The sequence below is a fragment of the Strix uralensis genome, chromosome 13 (assembly GCF_047716275.1).
Source record: "Strix uralensis isolate ZFMK-TIS-50842 chromosome 13, bStrUra1, whole genome shotgun sequence".
Classification (NCBI taxonomy): Eukaryota; Metazoa; Chordata; class Aves; order Strigiformes; family Strigidae; genus Strix; species Strix uralensis.
Window position 1 is genome coordinate 5,394,372 of NC_133984.1, and position 16,931 is coordinate 5,411,302.

Below are 16,931 nucleotides of genomic sequence, written 5' to 3' on the forward strand. Positions count from 1 at the left end.
CCAAAGTACCTTTTATTCTTCAAGACACTGCAGAAAGGCTTTAAGTCACTGGAAATTGAATCTAATGTCTATCCATATTCTGGACAATTTCAATAATAAAGCTTTGCTGTTTGTCTGTTCTCTTTCTTCAAAAATATCACAAAGTTTTCAGTGGAAATAGTTTTCTAGTTATGCTTTAATTGGTCAAGGAATTAATAAACAACTATTTTGGGAGAGTTTATTATATTATTGATAATGTATTTTAATACTACTGCTCGGGAACAAATCCTCAGCATGACTAAGTCTGTTAGACTTTTTGCTCCAGCTGAAGTTTTGAATTTTTTTCTGTGGGCTTTGTTCTGTTACCACTATAGTGATAACCATATGTGCCTAAAAAAAGCTGCTCATTCAAGTAGTCATCATATTTTGGAAAACTGTAGGATGTTTTTTTAATTTTATTCTACTTTATTCCCCTTACCAACACAAATGTGTGTGGTTATGTATATCTCTATGTCTTATAAAACTTTCATCTTTTTCTGAGGTGCATTAACAGAAAAATTGAAGGGGAAAAAAAAAGGAATTTCTTATTTCTAAGACATGAAAGCACTGAAACATATATAGCTTTTTGGGATTTGAGTATTTTCCATTAAAGGTATTTGAATGTGTTAATTTAAATTACACATAGAAAAGCTGCTCGCTAATTTGTTCATCTGTTTGAACTCTCATAACTCTGAGGAGGGTGATGCTGTTTCCAACATTTCTGTAGGCCTGATCTAAATAATACTTCAATTGAGTTCTGGTATAGTTCCTCTGAGCCAAAAGGGTTCATCCATTGTCTGCTCAAATACACTTAGTCATGCAGTAATGCTGCTAACAAAGAAAGCAAGCTCATGACTCTAGGTTTTTACTAACAGTTCTTCCATCAGAAGGGGCTTTTCAAGTAAAATGGAAAGCAGTTCTCTTCTGTAGCAGTTGGTTGGAGAAAAGAGCATTTTCTTTTATCTGTACCTTAAAGGTCAATGACAGGGGCTTTCTATCTGGAAGAGCAGAGTAGAACTGTGGGGTTTTTTTAATACTCATTACCTGATATTAGCTTATCTTCACAGAGTGGTACCCAAAATTGTATTAGTATGACGTGCTGAACATATCAAAAAGAGATTAAGGTTACTATTGGTATTGATTTTTGTTAAATCTACAGCTGTCCTTTTAGGTATATTTTTCTGTATGAAAGTGATCACATTGTTGGGAGAAGGTATAACTACTCACTATCAATGGCCCTTCACACTAATTTGAAAACACCGTTTACCTTTAAACACATGAATTCACATTTTTATTACTTATTTAAATAAAAGTAATCTCATTAATGCATTTATTTACATAAATTGGGCAAGAAAGGCCATTAGAGTTAAATCCTGTGTGTTGGACTGTGATTACAAAGGCAGAATTGTATTTCATGCTAAGTAAAACCAAGCAAAGTATTTCTTAAACCTCAACGGAACTTTTAAAAGTCAGTCTTACCCCTAACCTGGTTTTGTATGTTGTAGTCTGTATAGTTTTCTTTCTTGTGGGGCTATAGACAGTGACTCAGGACAGCCTAACTTAGAGTTGTCACTGTTAGCCAGTAAAGAAACAAAACAAACAAAAATAAGCTTCTGCCACAGTGCTTCAGATGTCACACTGTCCCGCCATCCTCCAGCCTTGGAGACTAACAGGATGTTTGTGGTTAATGATGCATGTGTCGTTTTCAGGGAGCTGTAGGACAGTCTGGAAAAGTGAAGGATAATAAGTTCTGTTAAAAAGGGAGCACTGCTAGTCTGAAAAATGAAAATAAGTTGTCTAATATGAGAAAAAAATTTTTACTTTATCACTAACAATTACAATAATGCATCCCTTTTACAATCCAAAAGCTCTGTGAAGGAGACAAAAGAAGATTACATTCACTGTGAAGGTATCTCTTTGGTTTCTAATGGGTGCTGATATTAATAGTCTGCACATCTCAACCTTTCTTACTTTTGTCCATGCAAGAATTTCTAGTCAGATATTAGAAATAATATTGAGTTAAAGCTAAAAATATATGTTTTCTTTTGAAGCTCTAAATTTTGTCTGTCTTAATGGTATTGATTCAGGTCTTTAAAGAAAGGAAATTATGTCTTTGCTTTACTGCTAAATTTGTCTAAGTGATCTATAAAATGACAGAAAGTCATTCTAACAGTTGTACTCAGCACGCAGGAGAAGATGGAAAGGTTTTTCTACTAAAAAACCAAAATACCTCTTTAGTGGTCATGTGGGTAAATAAACACAGCAGTGCAACAGCTAAAATTTTTATGGAGAAGGAATCAGAGACTCCTGAAGCAGCTGAGGACACATTGAATCATGAACTACTGGAAGTTAAAGAAGGAAAGTATGGTCCTAATGTAATGTCCCCTAAGGGAGAGATCAAGCTTCTGTTGTACTTGCATGTGAGAAAGGGCAAGAGAGAGAGATGATAATATTATTTTGAAGTTACACAGTAGGAATTAATAAATGCAAGTGACAGTAGACCTTCGAAATAGCATGTTTTCTTTTGGGATGTAGTAGAGATAATTCTTTTAAAGAAATTTTGCCAGGTGTAAAATTGTGAAGAGGCTTCTTAGTAAGGTTTTTCAAACTAGGATATTTGGAGGCTTGTAAAATCAAACTGACTTCAGTGTAGTTGGACTTTCATTGATAGTCACGGGCCTTGTAGAAAAATACATTTCTTTGGTAGAAAAACATACAGCACCTTTAAAGTTTATCTGTCTGCAAGCGTTGTAAAAGCTCAATTACTTCTGACATTTACCTTAGTGAGAGCAGACTGTCAAGTATTCCATGCTGACACAAATTTTCTAATTCTTTTTGCATTTGCATTGAAACAATGAAAAGAAAGGAGAGGCTTTTCCAGTCCAGTTTTCATGTAGTATGTAACACAATTTTAAAATGTGAAATCTTAGCTGAAGTACTTCAAAAAACATTGAGATAATCCAAGTGCCTGTCTAGGTATCAACCTGTCTATTCAAAACATGCATAATTATCTAATGTTATCTGTGGCAGCTTGGTTCAAAGAACCTACTGCCACAAAGGTTCATTAGAACTTCCCATGCATCCTCCTCCTTCTTGTTCCTTTCTTTTAATTAATGTTCTTCCAGACATTCTTTTCATTTGAAAAGAGTATAATGCATACTATAGGAACAGTAGATATCTTCAAAAATAGACACCAGGCCGCTCAGGAAGGATCCTGTGAACTTTTGTATTGTCTTTTTAAACTTCAATGTAAGAACACGTTTTTTTCTCTCTTTGTGTTATTGAAGAAGTGTGAGTGTTCATGAAAGCAGGGCCTCTTCCACTGATAGAGCCGGAAGGTGCAGTCGTGCTCTGAATCTCTGATTACGTGCCTTTTGGTGGTTCTCCCTGCTTCACAGCAGACTCTGGTCTGTATGTTGATTTAGCTCCACTGCTAGTACACTATACCATCTTTGGGAAGTTGCTGAGTGAGTGAACAGGCATGCAGTTTGATTTTTTTCATATTTACTAATGCAAATCTTCAATAGTTGATTTTAGTTGCCAAGATTCCATCATGTGTGAACATATCCATGAATAGAAATTTCAGATGACACAGTGACCTCTGCTGAACTTGTTTGTTGGAAGCTGATTGGAGATAGACATTATATTCCCTATAGAAATCTGAATGGGAAGTAGACCTCATTTAAAATCCCTTGCATTTTGGGGCCCTGCTGTCTCAATTCTATGATTCTATTAGTGACTGCTTAGACCTGCTTACAGTTATGGTATATCTGAGTTTCTGATTTGCAATGTGGTGGAAAGTCGTTACAGCTTCCCACTCACTATGAAAACACTGTGCTTAGGATGTGAATCAAAAGAATATTGCACTGTTCCTGAAACTAAGAGGTCTGAAAACTCACCCGTTATGTAAATCTTTAGCTGCAGGATTTATTGTTTTGTTTAATAATAGTGAGACCAGTGAGTTTAATCTAGTATACTGTAATCATCAGTAGGCAGTGCTGATGTTTCTGGTATGTAAAAGCTAATAGAGATAACTCTGGTACTTTGCATTGACAGATACAGAGTAAATTACACTCAAAGAACATTTTTTTCTAAATATCAGCTAAATAGCTGTTGGTATAAGCCCTTCCTAAAAGCCATTTCAAAATTGATTGCTATCATTCTTGTTATTTTCTCTTAATTTTCTGGCTGGTATTTTTGCTCTTAGTTCTGATATGCTGCTGTGTATATACATTTCAGAGAAAAACTGATATTTGCATCTGGAGGAAAGATTTCTAAGTGAAGGATAGATGAAAGTTTGTGACTCAGAATTTAGTGAGCAGTTACTTAAATGTGCAGTACTACTAAAGTAAAGCTGGTCAAGAAAATGCTTTTCCTCTGTGGAACACTTGGAAGAAAAACTTCTTCAGAATTGTTCCTTTAATATATATGTTTCACTGGAAAACCATGGGGAAAGATATCTGCAAAGTGCCCACTTGTCTCAAGACAAAAACGGAGCACAAATGAGAAGAAGAGAAAAAATAAATTCATGTTTTGTCTGAGGAAAAAAATGAAGGATTTTGATTATGACAAGTTAAAACTACTTGAGAGAAAACAAAGGCTTTTTTTTCCCAATGGGAACTCATTGACTGAGTTTATACTGAAGTTGGTAGATGAAGTTCCAGCATTAATAACTGGGTGATTTTTATGGAAGCTAGAATCATATGCAACTCTCTCTCCAATAGCAGCTTGCCTCAGGGTAGTAGCAGCGTAAATTTTCCTAAACATTAAGTGCATTTCACCTTCATTTTTCAGTGGGATAACAGAAAAGTTTAGTCTTTTCTCCTAGTGATCCAACTTTGTTTTGTTTTGGTTTTTTTAAATGACCTATAGCTATAAACCATTGCCAGAAATGAAGTTGTCTGCAACTGCAGTTTAATTTTCACACTTCTCTCTTTTCCTATTCTCTCCCAGAAGGTGTTGCACTCAATAATCTGCAGTTGATAGCAATTTCCTGACCAGTCAGTGGCTAGTGTCTTGGTGACTGTGGTATTGATAGTGCTTTCTTTCCTGTGAAATAATTGATCAGAATGACTTAATTTCTGTGAAGATTTAGGACTCTTAACGCTGATGATAAATGTAGATTAAAAATGCAAAATAACTCTTCAAATCAAAGTATTTTATGCTCTTAGGAACGATGCTCTTGAATGCAGTGTGCTAAAAGTCTGTAGAACATGTTCTAGATAGTATGGTAGTCTTCTGATAGCTGTAATCTTGCAACAGCACTTGGGGTTTCAAGCTGATAAAGCAGAAAAAATTAGTAAGAAACCTAGAATAACGTACATAGAAGCTATTTCTGTGGCTCCTTCTGTTTCAGCATTTTTGTTATGTGTATATAGATGTGTGCCGATCATTGCTTGTGTATAGAAACCTGAAAACACACACAGCAGAAATGGTTGGTTACTTAGAACCGCAGTAGTTCAGTACTTCTCAGACCAGACAGTGCTTGACATAGTAGAAATTTGGAAACAAACTTTACAATATATGGGGAAAATTATGCAGGAAAGGGCTTTTCTCATGCTGTTTCTCTGTTTGCCAGCTCTGAACGTCATCGCATCTGATGTTATATACTGAAGTCGTACGTGTACACAATGATGTTAAGCCAGCAAACATGAAAACAAGGAAATAGCACGAGAAAGCCCTTTGTCCTGTCTCTGATTGCCGAAGAAATTTATCGTCTGATCTCCAGAGGGGTTTGGAAGTGACGATGAACTGTTCAAGCTGCCCTACTGAAAGGTATCAAGGGCAAGAATTTTTTAAAAAGAAAAGACAAAGAAATTTTAGTACATTGTGCTATAGTGTTCTATAACGTAGTTTTGCTAAGAAAAAAGTAATGTGACCCATCCTTCTTCACAGTTGGTGATTATGGTAAATCTATTTTGCTTGTAATCATCTTCTTGTCCCAGATTTTTTCCTTATTTATTTTAGTTGAAACAATTAGGAGTTTTGTTTCTATAAATATATTAAAAGGGAGCAATAAACTTTATTCATACATTAAAAAGAGAATGTAAAGTTCTTTATACTCCCTGCATTTAAAAGAAAAATGAATTGTCACTTATAGCACCATTATACATGTTAAGAATTAAGTGTTATTTATATCTATTCCATAATATTTTTAATGATGATATTGCTGCTATGGATCATAAATAGAAGTGATCAAATCACTGCTTTCTCATTTTATAGGCACAATAGTAGTAGTGAAAAATGAGTACTTCTGGCTTTCTTATCCACAACATTTTGTAATAAATTATCACCTTTTAAATAACTGGAAAGTATTCACTTAAGTTTTAAAAATAAAATTTAATTTGCATTTTGCTTGCTGAAGTCTAGATAATGTCTGTGTAACAGGTGGCATACATTTAACCTTTTGAAGTACTTTTACTTAAAAAAAGAAGTCATAAATCCAGTGGCTTGGTTTTCAGTGTGATAAAACAGGAAAGAGCATACATAATTTTTTCACTGTTAGCCAGCACTTGGGAAAAAAATGGCCTACTGTTGTTTTTTTTCCCAAATTATTTTGCTATATAATTAACTTTTAAAAAAAAAAAACCCTTAAATTTTTTACATTACAATTTTTTATTTAGCACAACTCATTTTAAAAATAAAATTTGAATATCATAGCTTTGTTTACAGGTTGGTTGCAAGTTCTTGTATATTGCCTCATGATTTAGGGAGTAATGCTTAATATGTATCATCTATAATATTAGAATTTCATATACAATGCAAAATCTCTTAGGAAGCAAAGGAGTATAAAGAACCCTGTTTTCTGCACTTATATGAAGACATGTAATATTAGTTTGCTAGAATAAAATGAAATACAGACACTGCTTTTAACTGGGATGTATACAGTATATATAACTTTCTTTTAAAGAAAAACTTATTAATGATTCATGAATTAGACTACAACATGGAATTCTTACACATTACTGTATGTTTGATGTAAAAATATTTATAGGCTTGTACTTAATAATCACGTTGCCTCAGTTCTTGGACTGGAGAATGTCTACCATGACTGTTGCCTATAGTTTTCTCCACATTTGCTATCTGGCTCTTTTAAAAATGTGTATTTGGCTATTTGATCTGTAAAATAAATTCTATTAATAATGAAGTACGTATTGTAATTTAGCATATTGTATTGCATAATTATAGCTATGACTGTTATAGAAGATTTTACATTTCCGATAATGAAATCATTTTCTTGGGAAGAAGTTTATGTGTCTGTAAGACAGTTTTTGCTTTTGCTATTTATCACACCCTTGCAGCATTTATGATTCAAACTAAAAAAACCAACACTTCCAGTGGTTAGACATACAGTAATGATATTTATTGACTCAATGCCACAATTCAGCCAGTTGCTTTGGGTTGAAAGTTCATTCCTGACATAGTAAGTAATTATTCAAGAAGTGTTGTTTAGTGTAACAAAGGTTGGTCCTGCCTATTGCTGTTACAATTGCTTGCTTGTGTGCTTCATAGGTGGGTGATGGGAAACATTCAAAGATACTTGTTAAGAGTAATAACCCTTTGGCCTAGTAGAGTTGTTTGTCAGGAAGATAGTAGGATTTCACAGACTTTCAATTTCTGTTTTTTCTTCGGTTTCTTTGAATCTTTTAATTTCTGTTCTTATGGTAATTAGGTTGGATTTCCTTGGATGAGAAAACTCTTATACATAAAATTAATGTTTGATTAAGAAAAACACCAAATAATTTCAATGTTACATTGAAACTTTTTTTTCTTAATTGAGGGATACTGAGTTGAGATGCTGGACTACGTTAATTTAATCTAACATCAAACATGTAATTTAGTCATCTCAAGTGGATTTATAGCTGCCCTCAGTTTTTTTCTCTGGTAGTGAAAAGGTATAGATACACTATAGCAGGGTATTTTGATTTTAGGACTGCATGCCCTCTAGAAGTACCTACTTTCTCACACTGAGTATGGAGAGAACCTTTGATAAGTACCTTTCTAATTTAAATATGCCAGTTACGTGCTTGGAGAGAAAAATATTTTCATGAGAGTCTTAATTATTTTGCTTTTAACCTAGCTGAAGGTCTACCTTTTCCTAGTATTTCACTGGTCATACCATTCTAGACTATCAATAAATAATTATAAAAGAATATAGGATGATTTTAAACGTTAAAAAAGTTACATGTATGAAATAAAGGTACATCAAATGGTTGGATTATTGGTCCAAATCGGTAATCTCTCTCTTCTAGTTCTCATGAGTCAGGACAGCCAAATATAATAACCCTCTAAATGTAAATTTCCCCTAGGAAAAGCCAGCAACCTCTTAAGCGGTTCAGTTTCATGGGTTTCCTCTGCTTCAGTTTTTGTTTTCTTACATCTAAGTGTCACTTCTTAAGAAGTTATTCTTTCATAGACTGACATAAGACTTGTTTAGAGAGCTCATTTCCTTCTGATGGTTAAATGGGTTCCTGAAAGTCTCATGGAAGCCTACGTCTGCTGACCAAATATGTATGTGTGCCAAGTATCAATTTCTGCACTTTTCAACGATGTGAAGGCTAAATGGAGGCCACTCAAAAAATCCCATATTTAGTTTTGTTAGGGTTTTTTTTAAAATTAGTATTACCATCCTGAGTCAAAGCTAGGTGTATGTTGTCAAAACCAACTCTGTTTCTCAAATGTTTTCACCTACAGAAATAGTATTTTCTGACTGCATAGAAGTCAGAGTAAACTAAGCAAAAATCACTGAGTTGACCAAATGCTGGTTTTGAAACTGAAAAACTCACGATCGTCTCACTAAACCTCTCAACAGATTCATCCTTTTATCTGGTGCACATTGCCACCCCTGTCACCAGCGCAGACAGGTCTGTGTCCAGAGATAAAGTCCTAGAGTCTGGTTTTGGTTAGTTACGGTGCTATGTGTGGCTCAGCAAAAAGAATAGTTCTTTATTTGTTGCCAGTTTTAACAGAGTAAATTCATCGCATTGCTTCTTCTAGCCCTACAATGCCAGCAGCCGAAGATGGCTCTCAGATTTGCTGTTCCGCATCCTGTGTGTCATTGTCAGTGCCGGGGTTTCATATGGGTGTGTGTCTACCAAAGCTCAGTGCCACTCGATCTCAGCCGTGCCCTGATATCGAGTGAGTCACTCCAAGGAAAAGCTATGGCACGCTGTCTGCAGTTTGGGTGAAAGCTGCCTGTTGTATCAGAAAATATATTGGTCTTTGGAGGATTTAAATCCTTCTGAATTTAATTGAGAGGAGGACTGCTGAAGGGCGGTAGGGTGCTGTCAGGAACAAAGTTGGTTTCTGATGTAAATGGAACTATTTTTTTAATGCAAACTGTAATGCTGCGGGGGTTTTTTGTTACACATTTCCAGTAATTTCCCATTTTACCATAAACATATATTTATGGTCTATCCTGGTCTTAAGTATTATTTGTAAAATCTTTTTAACAAATATTTTTCAATATATATTTTTGCTTTCGTATTGAATTACCGAGCACTGTTCCTTTTATGTCTTATTTATCTATTTCTAAAATAAATTATGTTTGAAGATTATGTTTGTATACCTTCTGGAGAAGCACTGTTTTTAAATACACCTCTGGTCTGTTTGCTTAATGCATGCATACCATCAGATTTATACATATACTGATATTTTTTACAGTGATTAGGAGCTAGAATTATTAAAATAACTTTACCACACCTGAAGTACCATAAAGGTTACTAGTAATCTATCTAAAGAAATATGCTTCTTTCAAAACCTCATGCTCCTTAGCAGTACATTTCTTTTGTCTACATTTTCTTCAAAGAAATCTGGTCTAAGCGGGAATTCCAAGAGTTGCACATCCCCTAACAATGTTTACATGTATGTGTGAGTGTTTATACAGTGTTTAGAGCTAGAGAGAGAGATATATAGTGCTTTTATATATATATCTGTGTATGTATGTATTTTGTGTGCATGTACATATAAAGAAAGAGCATGAGGGTGTATAAACGCATTTATCACATATTCAATTAGCAAAGTTTATAGGCAGTATATATTACATAGAATAAAACTGTAGATATGTGCCTATCTCAGTACCCAATATATCTTGCTATAAAAGACAGCTAAGCACTAAGGTTTTCATTTTACCACGTTATGTTGAGATTTGGAAAGGTCGGTCTTCCCTTCTGAGAATTTACTGGGTTCCTACTATATTAGAAAGTGACTCTTGATAACTCAGAGGTTAGGATACAATATGATAAGTACAGTTTTGAATTTCAGTTCCTTTTCTTTCTCTATTTCCCTTTTACTCGTTCCAGTACTGTCTCCCACTATTATAAAATACTATTTTTTCTATTATATAGACTCATTCTCTTAAATCTTGCCAGTGAAAATGTCATGAACATGTTTCTGTATTTCCTCCAAATTGTGAGCCTCTGCTTATTTCATAAATAGACACATGTAAATCAAGTTCAGTTATTTATATTCATACAGATGGATATTTAGTAAGTGTGTTACCAAAAATTTTTCAGGGGTTCTACTGACTTTCTGCAATCTTTTAAATAGATTTTATTCATTTGTATTTAGTATGTTTTTTATTTCTATGGAAGGTGTTCATTAAAGCTCAAATAATTTATTTCTAATAAAAACTGAATGATGATATCAAAGATATGAGGTTTGATTTCCCATCACTGAGTTGGAGCTAAGAATTATGAGCTGAATTTCAATCTGTTTTCTCGGCATAGTTTTCATGCTTTCTCTGCTAAGAGAAGGTATCTATGGTCGTCAGGTGGATGAGCTGCCCTTTGCTTATGGTCTCAGTTTCCTTCTGAGCTGTGATGTTGTTTGACTTTGTTCTTGATATGATCACCAGAGTCTGACATGAAATTTGAATCCAAGACCTTTCCTCAAAAGAATTTCCTCCTTTCTATTGTCTAGGCAGTACAAAAAGTTTTCTTTTATCTGTGTGCATCAATAGCAAACAAGTTGCAGGGATATAGACACGCTGACACTAATATGGATCTGAAAGACTCCAATCATAGACTTTCCCCCACAAAAATACTTTTCCTAAATCCATGTCTAAACCATCTGATTCTTCCTTTTTTCTTTTCTTTCTCTCTCTCCCTTTCTTCCTTGCCCCCTCTCTCACCCTTTCTCTCTTTCTTTACTTTCTCTCTTCCTCTTCTGCTAAAAAGAAAACAATAGGGGACAAATTCTGGTCTTACCCAGACACTAGTGCATGTGTGTTTCAGATAAGCAAATGACCCACAGAAAGAGATACCTCAGACAGGTGAATGGAATTTGGAACCTCCTTTCCCCTGAACTTTTAGAGTGTTTCAGTAATTGCAAACATTCAGGAACACACATGCCTTCCATGACTTAGACATAATTTATGGGCAGAAGCAATTCGGTAAAAGAAAAAATCCTCTTATTCTAATCAAATAATATCACAAGCTCTTTAGCTGTTATTTTGTGTTAAATAACAGTTTAAATAGTTTAAATTTTAAAATATAAATTAATTGAAACTAAATACAAAATAAGAGCTCAGTATTTTCTGGCAGAAGTGGGACTTACAAAACAGCTTCTTATAAAGTAGGAATAAATCTGAGTATTTTGTTAATTTTAGAGAATTATGTTACATCGTTGTATGGTATACCAAAACTTCCGTTTCTTTGGGAGCATGCCATTGTTGGAGCTGTACTAGACTTTAGTTAAGAGGACATTTTTGGTTTACACAGATATAATATGATGGTCTTATTTTTGGGGGGGATGAACGGTCAAAGTATTCTATATTTTCAAATTGATTTGTTGATAAGGTGATTTTTATGATCTCAACTGCTAAGATAAATGAAAAATATCTGTGTCTCAGCTACTCAGTGCTGTATATCTTTTGTGATTACGTATCAACCAAAGTTGCCAGGGTCTGTACAAATAAGGTCATGATCATGTGCAGGACCTAGGTGGTATTAGGATAGAAAGGGATGAGAGAAAAGGAAGATCTTGTTAATGTATAATTTTTATTGTGGTGAGATAGCTCTATCAAAATCTGAAGTGCCACATCAGAGCTCTTTGCAGATGTAGTTTTGAATCACATTCTGGCATACTTTTTAAATTGGATTAGTGTGGATTTATTATTATGGATAAAAGTAGCACAATGTTACTTGCTAACTTTGAATGTATGTGAACACATGGATATGTGTTCATATCTGAGATGAAAGATCTGATTCGTATCAGGTTTATCATGATTGTAAGGTAAGATGTCTTAATTGTATTTTTGACGGACTTTTTTTGATTGTTAGATGTTTCCCTCCCTTTGAAAACTAATCTCTTGACAAAGAAATGCAACTTAGACTTGAAAAGCATATGGTAAAGTTTTCTTTGCTATTTTAACTGGATGAAACTATTTCAGTTCTTAAGGATGGTACAAAAAGTTTATGGTCTGATTAACCTTTTTTCCATTTTTAAACTTACCTGAGTTAAAATTATAGTTTTTGTATAGCACTGAACTGTATTCTAACTCTGTTGCATTTTATTTCCTGAAATATAGTAAAAAAGAGAAAGCAAGTAGTTCTGTTTGCAAGTATCCAGTTATTGAAATTACATAAACATATAGGTATAGATATTTAGAATTATGCACTATGAAAGCAGAATCATTTTCTAACTTCTACCTTCTGCTTTCAAAAGCATCTGGTTTTGGTGGCGTTAACATGAAACTATCTATAGCAAACATACCAATGAATCCAACTGAAGCTGGGAAAGTGCTTTTCTATTTTGAATTAGTATATTTGTAAACAAAACTTTGAGAGGAGGAAAACATTAGATTATGTTCTCAAACTTAGTAGAAGGGAGGCAGTAGCTTCTACAACCTGCTGAGATTTTGATTGCTATTGATTTCAAAGTTAGAAACCAAAACCACTGCAATTTATAGGAGAAGTGTATCTCCTAACTCATGTTAACCTCAGAACTTGGTGAGAGCTGCAGCTGAGAGCTGCTGGCACTAGTAAAGGTATGTCTGATACTGTTAGTAGCAGCAGTGATCAGCATTGTTGTATTCACTGTTCTACAGTCCATGCTGAGACAGCTTGATCTGTATTTTTTGGAACTGAGTGGGAACAATGGATTTACCACAAATTGTGCAAGAAAATCCTTTTTCCTCCCTCAAAATAGCAGTAAGCTACTCTTCCAAATACAGGTATCTAATACTTTTCAGAAGTATGTCCCATTAGACACATTGAAGTAAGATAAAAGCTTCTATGTGGATCGTTCTCTTCACACTAAATATTTTAAATTTTTAATAGATGTTTATACATAGATATATACACAAAAATAAGGTTATTTTCTAATACTTTTAAAATTCTCACTTTCTCTATAAGGGAGTATTCTAAGATATTTCTTGCTGTTTAGTAGCACAGCTGAACATTTTTGGATGGCCCAAAGTAGATTTTTATTTTAATCTAACAAGATGACATTGTGACTAATTAAAAAACAGGGATAAAGGGAATGGTGTTTACATACACATGGGGCAATCATCAAACCTACTATTTTTGAAAACGTTAGGCTTGAGGATTCCTTCACACTTACTAATTCAAAGATAATAACTTCTAAGTATGTGTTGAATACATTTTAAGTAGTAACATTCTTTGGCCCTTGTGTCGCCAAAGTTGTGAAGTAATGCCTGATAAGTGATCTTTGCTGATTCAATTCCCTTTTTTCATCAGATTTATTGTAAGATCACTTCTGTGTATTATTTCTTTGGCCAGCTTCTTAACTCAAGTTGCTTCATACCCTGTTCATCCTTTAAAGGAATGCTTGTAAGGTCTAACACCATGAGATTCTTGTTTTCTGATCTCTAATAGAGGGTTTAGGATTGTCTTATTTATGTTTTCCTATTTTTATATTAATATATTGAAACTATGGTGAGTATTTTTGTGTAACGGTCCAGACGTTCGTAAATTCTTGCTCTTGACATTTGACAAAAGTGATAATAACCAAAGGAATTAATGTCAGATGTATAAATCTTCTTTGACAATCTATTATAACCATTTAGGATATGCTATTTGTTATATCAGAGTTCTTAAAGATTACAGATCATGGAATCATAGAGTAATTCAGTTTCAGAGGGACCTGTGGAAGTCACCTAGTACAATCACCGTGCTCAAAACTAGGCTAATTTAGATCAGTTTGATGTGGACCTTGTGCAGTTGACTTTTGAGTATGTGTAAAGGTGGAGATTCAAAACTTTCCTGAAACACTAGTTCCTATTTGACTACCCCCATGGTGAAAATTTTTTCCTTGTCTTAATTGGAATTTTCCTTGTGTTTAATTTCTACTGAAGGACCATGTATATACTTTACAGATTGATTTGAAGTACTTGAGTACCAGTGAAACCTTTTCTAGGGCCTTAGAGAAAATCCAGGAAAGTCTGTTTTGAACAGAAGTCATTAAAGCAGATCACACGTTCGTTTTCTTTCAGTCATATCTCTTTGTTTCTTTGACAAAAGTGTGCATTGTATCACAGACAGCATCCATGCTCAGTCGTACTTAGAGTGATTGTACTGCGAGCTCTCATACAATAAGCTTGTTCTGTGGCTTCCCAGTTGAAAAAGTCATGATGGGATATGGTGAAAATTTCCAGTCAGCTCTAGTGAGGCCTCACTTATTCAGGTGGTCTTTATTTCTTTTTTCCTTCCTTCCTATATTGAAAATTGCTTCATTTTGAATGAGAAGACTGAATCACTTCCCATGAAGAAGCTGCAGGATAAGTTATTTTCTTAATCACAGTCTCGCTTTTGTCTGTGTCTCCATCTTCCTCTTCACTTCTAGATACCGAACAGTCTTCAGCTGTCTTGTCATGATTCAGCAAACACGTCTTCATCTTTTTCAATCTTCATGTCTTTTGCACTGTTTTAATGCATACAGTAGTATGTGGCATCATCACAATATTTATTTTGCGTTGCTCCATATTATTGCTAATACAGAATCTGTGAATATTCAAACAAATGAATTTTAAACTAATGCTGAAAACCAAGCATATTTGGGAGAATTTTACCCTTTGCCACGTCAAGACTTCCAAGAAAGTACTTTTTCCTATTCAGCCTATTTCTGGGATCCTCCGAGAATCCTCTGGGAACCTCTCAGAATTCTCTGAGATTAATACATTCCTATATCAATACAAATGTTTAATATTTCTGGATCCTCAAGTTTATGTAGGTGTCTCAGTGGAAATCAGAATCTCAATTGTTTTTATGGATTACCTACTTATATGCACAATACCCAAATTAATTCAATTTACTTATAAATATAAATATTTTAGATGTATCTATTCATATGCATTTTCAGGGTAAAGCCCAAAAGAACACTGTTTTCTGCTCACTTGTATGGCTCATCAACTTTTGTATTCGTCTTTATTTTATAAATGTGTTGAGAGTTTTCATTTGGATTGCATCTAGTTTTACTAGTGAAAACACCAGTAAGTTGGCATAGTTTTGATTGTTTCACTCACAGAGTAATGAGTGAACCACACCTTTTCAGAAGTTTATTGTGAAGGTTGGATGTTAAAAGCAGATAGAAATGACAGAATATTTCTGTCAATAGCAATTAAAAAGAAAATGTAATTGGAGGGCAAAGTATTCTTTTAGTGTTTTCTGTATACAAGATGTACGATGGTGCAATTGTCTGTTTGCTTTCAGCTACCAAGCATGATTTATTAGTTACAGTATTTTGGCTTTGAAACACTGAACATGGGTAAGACAGCACGTGCTCAGTTGTGTAAGGGTTCCAACATCTGTCCTGACAATCCTCTTACAGAAAGTCTTTTTGGAATTAGGAAATGGCAACATGAGTTCTGAAATGGATATGAAAGAAACAGAGTAAGTGGGGTGGGGGGATTGGAAGAGAATATTTCATTATTTCATTGCCCCTTTTTAACACATTAACTGCTTGAACTGTTTGTTTTTACGATTCCAGATGGTAGCAAGATGCATATAAATGAATAAAATGAAATAGAACAAATCAAATGCTTGGCTGCTGTTCAAGAGCAGCTAAGGCTAAGCTTTATTAAATTCACATGAGGATATGATAACTGTGGAATTTCACAGAATGAACTGCAATAATCTTACTCATGTAGAACATCATTCTTCTTGAGATAGATGGGAGAATCTAAAATTTTATCATGGAAAAAACAAATCTCCTTTGGAGATTTATTTTCAGAGGACATTCACTACTTCAGTGAAATCAGAATCAACAATCCGCAATCAGATTCAGCATCCTCAATCCATTTTTACACATCAAAAGTTTTAAGGGTTTGTTCTTTCTCAGCGGCAAAGTAGAGAATATTTCGATGAAAGTTAGTATGTTCTAGGTTAAAACTCTTCCCTGTGTCGTACAAAGTCCCTTTAGGAATAAGCGTATTTATATTTAAGAAGGGGGGGAAAGTATTACATTTTAAAATTATATTAGACGTGTTTTATTTATATTCAAATGGGAAAAAATATAAAGCTGACTAAATCAAATATTTTTTATGATCTTTTGTAGGATGGAATTCACATTGTTGATGCCTCTTTTGTGACTAGATAATTTTTTATGCTTTTACAGTTGAATGGCTGTGTCTAACTCAATGTTTTTCAAACATCTCTTTTGTCACTTAATGAATTTAACTTTAGGCAATTTTTTTTAATATACTATTTTTCTCTTATTTTTTTGCATTGAAACTCCAAACTTACTGTTCAAAATTTCTGATGAAAGAGTAAAATGTTTTCCTCAAAAACTCTGAAATATTTTTACAACTAATACTTACAGGATATATTTTGTTTCCATTTAAATATAGTTCAAATTGAATTTCATTCGTAAAACTGCATTCGTAAACTGCACCCCTGTATCTAAAATTAAGGAAGGAGAAAATGCTAAAACCTGGGACTAAATGACTCTGAGCA

The 16,931-nt window shown here is 34.0% G+C and overlaps 1 protein-coding gene across 3 annotated transcripts in view; it reads left to right on the top strand.

The window, feature by feature from the left end:
• The window catches only part of PCDH11X (protocadherin 11 X-linked), a 515,112-nt gene that overhangs the window by 83,124 nt on the left and 415,057 nt on the right, over nt 1-16,931 (top strand). Inside the window, exon 5 of one of the 3 annotated variants that reach the window (XM_074882811.1) lies at nt 5,597-8,231. The exons of the other annotated variants lie outside the window; for them this stretch is intronic. Coding sequence (XP_074738912.1) covers nt 5,597-5,602 — 6 coding nt within the window. The 3' untranslated portion in view covers nt 5,603-8,231. Of the gene's footprint in view, nt 1-5,596; nt 8,232-16,931 lie in introns of those variants that run through there. 3 annotated transcript variants of the gene reach the window in all.